This window comes from Hippoglossus stenolepis, chromosome 3 (assembly GCF_022539355.2).
Source record: "Hippoglossus stenolepis isolate QCI-W04-F060 chromosome 3, HSTE1.2, whole genome shotgun sequence".
NCBI classification, from domain to species: domain Eukaryota; kingdom Metazoa; phylum Chordata; class Actinopteri; order Pleuronectiformes; family Pleuronectidae; genus Hippoglossus; species Hippoglossus stenolepis.
Window position 1 is genome coordinate 19,456,088 of NC_061485.1, and position 6,000 is coordinate 19,462,087.

The following is a 6,000-nucleotide window of genomic DNA, read 5'->3' on the forward strand; positions in this document are numbered from 1 at the left end:
AGACCATTTGTAGGGCAGTCGTCACAAGGGCAGTGCTCGTTTGATGTTTCAGACTTGACTGGATTATCGATAGACGGACAGTCCCAAGACCCTTCACTTAAATATCCACTTTACAGTGCAATGAAAGCACGTGTGACATGATGAGACAAGTCCTCACCAGACACTCACAGGGATTTGATTTTATATATACGATTTTTTTTGAAGCGGAGAATTGAAAAGACACATATGGCATAGATGGGTCTCCAAGGTGAGGTTTTGTGCCCAGTAGGGTTCACTCTTCTTCCAGTCACAGGAAGCCAGTAGGAATGAGAGGAATGCAGTCAGGCAATACGTTGATGGAGGGAGCAGCAGTTGCAGGGCAGATTGCCAAGAAGAATAAAATTAAAGGAGGGAGTTAAAGAAAGATAGGGAGAGTGAGAAAGTGAGCAGAAAGTAGCTGGGGCACTAATAACTGAGATGCACACACAGCCAAGGATGGCAGGCCTGCAGAGCTCTAACGCTGAGCACGTGCTGCGAGTGTAATTGTTCTCTCTGGTATTGACAGTTTGATGTGGATGATATGAGTGATGTTAGCGGAGTCACTGACACAAACAAGACAAAACTGTTACAGGGGGTCATCCTCCTGAATATGGTTAGCAGTATGTATTTATAGGCACTTTACTAGTCTTGATGACCATTTAAACTTTACGTTTTGCCCATTCACCCATTCACCCACACATTCTTACAGTGCATCAATGTGCAGAGCTTTCTCTATTACACACTGGCGACACAGCCGTCGAACCACAAACCCTCTGGTTAGTGGACGACCCGCTCGGCCTCCTGAGCCACAGACGCCCGAAAGACACACATGCATGCAGAGACTGTGCACTCAGACATGTACACAGATACACACACACACACATGCAGCCAACGCTTTAAATCAGTTTCACTCTTTCTTTAATGGTCATCACTATTACTAGGACAGTTTAGCTGCCTCTAGCTAGTTCAGTTGTTCAGTGAGTCTTTTGTATATAGTGTAAAATTGCAAATATGTCTAAGAGGGCTTTACAATAAACAAATTAACTACAGTGCCTCCTGTAGGACAGACATGAAATATCTGTTTCATATAGAATAGATTAGTGGTTCAGTTCAGATCTGCAATCATCAATATTATCTTATAGAAATTGATTCAATTATGACATAGTATATAAACATGATTGTTTAGTGATACAGCCAGGGCTTCCTGTTGTGTTTTTCACAATGCACCTCTAGACTTTTTTGTGCGTCTGGTCATGATACACAGGTGTCCCGATTTTTGTGAAGATCGGTGAAAGCTAACTGAGGGGCTTTTCCTTAGATGGCGCTGTTGAGCCATTTTGCCACGCCCATTTCAAATTACTCCAGAATTCAAATACTTTTTAGGGTTTTGAATTTCCTGCAAACTTTGGTGAGAATTTGAGCATGTCTAGGCCCTGAAAAAGCCCCAAAAGGGAAATAAAAATCCTTCGAAATACAATAGGGCCTCCCACCGGAGGTGCTCGGGCCCTAAAAAGTAGTTGCACAGCACACTGTTTCTTCACTTTCTCAAACTCTTTGTAATAAGGGCCCTTGCATGTCATTAACAACGTGTAGCTGTAGCTAGCAGCTGTGTGGTAACTTTGAAACGTTGAGACGTCGATGGAGACGTGCCTGCAGCGGTGGGTAGACTTTAAAACCTCTTTCCACTCCCAGCAGCAAAGCAAAGTCAACCCACATAGCGGAGTGATAGGCCTTATGTAGCGCTCGCCTGGTTTCTCTGGAAACTGACTGAGATGCTGGAAATTGTTGCTTTACGACGCCTTCGAACTCCCGTGTGCACACTTGTGGGAAAACGTCAAAGCATGTAGTTCAGAACGGTGTGTAACCACTTTGATAAGGTTTGTGATGTGTTATATGTACATGTCTAACTGAACAAACCTGTGAGGGGGCGGCTTCTCAGAAGCCCCTGTCTTAAGATGCCTGTTGTTTTACGAAATAAGGACTTTGATAAGGTTGAACATCCAACAGCTGAACATGGTGGGAAAAAAACTATACATTTCTGAGAGCTCCTCTACACAATACTGCACAGTGTCATTAGACTCTCATGAAAATACATTACATTTCCTTATAGTGGTTTCTGGAACTCCAGCTTCCTCCACGACAAAATTCCTCAGACAGTATTTCCTTTAAAAATCCGACTTCCCTGTGGCAGTAACATTGAAATAAACTAGCTCTGTAGTAGATGAGATTTTTGCAGTGAAAATAAGTTCCCACAAGGGGCTGATGCTCAAATGAATGACTCCATATATTGTTTGTAATCTAAACACAAACAGCAGCCTGTTCAGGTATAAGAGATGGTAGTGAGCTTGCTCTAGGCAGATATCAACTCATCAGTATCACACATCAAGCACTCAAGCTGATGTGACCTCTGTTGGCAGCGTCTGCTGTGATGAAGCGCTCTCTTCAGACTGAATGAGAGAGGTGATCTGTTTTGGATCACCATACTTTTTGGCCTACTTTGCGGCCAAGTTACTATACTGTCCCTCGGCAACTTGGGAAATGGCACGAACCAGCGCAAATCCAAAAGTGATTTTAGTAATTGAAAACAAAGATGCATATGCGTTTTGATTAGAAGGACTAAAACTTTCTCAACAAGCCATTACTGATGGAGGTTTCCAAAAAACAAATAATGACTTCTTCTCTAAAAGCTTTTAGAGGAGGCTTTAATACTGAATGAAAAACAAGTGTTACACATTTGAAACTGAAACACATAACTTTGTTTTCCCTCTGCTCCGTTGGTCGGCACCAGCTCGGCTTGATTTAGACACCCGTGCCGACTGCCACTAGAGATGTAGCCTGAGTCAGTGACCCCGGGAGAGGGAGAGTTGTGTCCCCTGAGGGCCACTTCCAGCTGACTGCGGCCTCTTAACCCCTACAAACCAAACAAACCCGGAGTCTGATGATTTATCACATTGACAGATGCTCACGTTTATCAAGGTATTTACTAAGTTTGGCTGCTCGGATTTCCCGCTTTAAACATGGACATTTATTTGTTCTACTCTAATAAACTAAATATCGCTTCTCTCATAACCAACAGTTATTTTGATAATCCATTGATCCAACATAACATAACCATAACAAATTCTTACCTATCGCACAATGATGTCTTTAAATGTCTTGTTTTAGTCAACCAATTCAAATAAAGTTAGTTCACTGTCATAAAAGCAGTTACATTTCATCATTGGAGTATATTTTTGCTTAAAAAGGTTGCATTATTTCTCAATAAATGTGTTGCAATTAATCAAATATCCAAATGTCTATTTCCGTCCATCTACCAAAGACAACTGCTCAAACTTTTGTGAATAAAAAGGTGCATTTAGCTACTTATCTCATTTTAAATGCTTTAACTCAAATCATTTTTAATGGATGGATTGGGAAACATTTATTTTATCTTTAAGTAATCTGTCATTAATGCCGCAAAACTGAATTTCTCGAATTTATAAAAGTCTTATTTAGTTTATTGTTTATTTGGACAGTGTAACATCTGTCCAGGGAGAGTTTGTCTTTTCTAAGCTCCAGTTTGTTTTTATCAGAGATGAACTCCCTAAAACTCATTATTCCCAGAGGACACAGAGCAGTTTAAATCTGATTTATTGCCCAAAAACCACATAGACAAAAAGTCTCTAAAAACGGAGCAGCACGAGAGAGTAAAAATAGAGTGAAAGTTTACTGTTTTGGGCAAAAGAGCAAGAATAAGCTCTGGACAGGATTTTTATCTTATGCAGCATGATTTATGTATGGTGCACAAAAACAAGGAAGGATGGGGTGAGAAGCTAAACCTGTTATACAGTGGACTAACTTTTCTTTACTTTAGAATAATTTGGTTTTACGGATGTGGCAGTGGTGTTGTGAAGACTTACCGGAGTGTCTGTGGGTAAACGATTTATGCATGCCCATGCAAGATCTGACAACTCAAGCATGTCTACGTTTTTAAGACTGAAAGTAGAGGTTGAGTACGGTAGATACTGTAGCCGGCTGTTGCTACAGCATTCACAAATAAACCTCTTTCTAGCCTTTTGCAGATCGCCCTCTTTGGCTCTCTCATCTCTGGGCTCTTCTCCTCCAGCGCTGCACTGAAGGACTGTTGTTGTGTGTCTCCTCTTTCTTTGCACTCTAATACTTTTCATGGACAGACCAGCTCTCCAGGGTGACTGCATGGGTCTGTTTCCAATTTTCTCCCCTTCCCTGTCCTGAGAAACAAACGCTTCAAAAGCTCCACAAATACAACCCTAAAAGAAATTTGATTTTCTACCTGTTGCTGACCGGTTCTCCTCTGAACAGTCTTGCACATGTATGCATCTACAAAATTTAGAAATATTTGCAGCTGAAACCAGAATGAACCCAAGCTTCTCACAGCTGAAGCCGACCAAAGCTGACCATCTGCCGGTAGTAAAAGAAGATTCAGATAAACCAAACTAACAACTGGACCAAGAAACTCTAGTCTGGACATAACTGTGTCAACATCTGCAGCGAGAATCCTCTCTTCAGGCTTTAATAACCACAAAGATTGACACACTACCATAACATACAGTCACTGAAGAACACAAACGTTTTCATGCAGCTGCTTTTCAAAGTTAGATGTTTATTATGTGAAGCTGAGCCTCTTACCAGTTTTGGGTGCTGACATCCAGTGAGCGGTCCCACAGCAGTCCGGTCAATCACAGAGGCAGCAGTCGGACAGGCTGGGAGGCTCCGGGAGAAGACGGATAGATCCTGCTCTGACAGGGGAGTGGTGCTGCAGTGCTGGAGCCCCGGCTGCTGCGCTCTGACACAGAGAGAGTCACAGTCAACTGTTTGACACAACGGGCTCTCGCTCTGACTTCTCTTCCTTGCACTTCCTCTCATGTGAGCATAACTCTCTCTCTCTCTCTCGGTCTCCCTCTCTCTCTCTCTCTCTCTCTCTCTCTCTCTCTCTCTCTCTCTCTCTCTCTCTCTCTCTCTCTCTCTCTCTGTTTTCTTACTTACACAGTCTATATCTCAATCTCTTTTTCAGAGAAGAAACGGTTGCTCTGCCCTATCACCCCACTGTAACTTTTTGTCAGTGCTGCCCCTGCACCAGAACCTCCGGGGGTGGTATAGGGGAGGAGGGATGTGTGTCTGCGTGCATGTGTGTGTTGGAGAGAGAGAGGGACAGATTGTGTAGCTGCTTGTGTCTGACAGACAATAGCAGGAAGTGTTGCTTTAGGATGCACATGGGATCTAAATAAGAAAGTTGCATAAAGCATTACAAGTGTTGAAAGACACATTACAGTGGTATTACACTTAGTTCCTTTAATTCTGGACCAAGAGTATCATTGGAGACTAAATGTATGAAGTTGGAGTGTCTCAATGTTTTCTTTTATTTGCCACAAGAGCATAATTTACCCCCGTTTTGTTGCCAGGCATGTGCAGGCAGGATGAAAATCACAATAAATCAACTTTAAAATAGGAGACTAATCACGTAAAAACAAAATAATGCATATTTAATTATTGTTTTCCTCTAAATGTTGTTATTCAACCTACTTAGGTTCATTTAGATGTAAATGTGTTGGTTTATTTATTAGTTTTTCATATAAATAAGCTTTTCTTTACATGCAAACATAGAGTAGGATATGACATGCGCTGCATCTAAATGTGTTCATCAGTTATTCAAAGGCAGCACTTTACGCTGGGTGCTTATCAAAGACAGATCACTCAAGTAAGAAGCACTGAGCTGTTTTCTCTCTTTTCCCTTCATGACCCCGTCAAGCTCTTAAACACACAAACGGAGTATTCAGTGTGATTACTTACACGAGGCGACATATTTCACCACTGCAATTACATTTCAGAGTGATATAACCAAGAAAGAAAACAGGCAGCATATTAGTGATTTAGGAAATGAACAAGTGCTGTATTCCATTAACAATTATAGTATAGTGCTTAATTACAATGTGATCATTATTCATTCCTGATTTGCATATACAT

The 6,000-nt window shown here is 41.6% G+C and overlaps 1 protein-coding gene across 2 annotated transcripts in view; it reads right to left on the reverse strand.

Annotated features, from left to right (window-relative positions):
- LOC118104456 (histone deacetylase 7) overlaps positions 1–5,113 on the reverse strand; it is a 40,125-nt gene extending 35,012 nt beyond the window's left edge. The window contains exon 1 of one of the 2 annotated variants that reach the window (XR_007032574.1): positions 4,666–5,113. Coding sequence is in view for 1 of the 2 variants with exons in the window: in XM_035151337.2 (XP_035007228.1) it covers positions 4,666–4,684 (19 nt within the window). In the remaining variant the exon portion in view is untranslated. The remainder of the gene's footprint in view (positions 1–4,665) is intronic. The other variant, XM_035151337.2, reaches the window with a different exon arrangement.
- Positions 5,114–6,000: the final 887 nt, after the last annotated feature.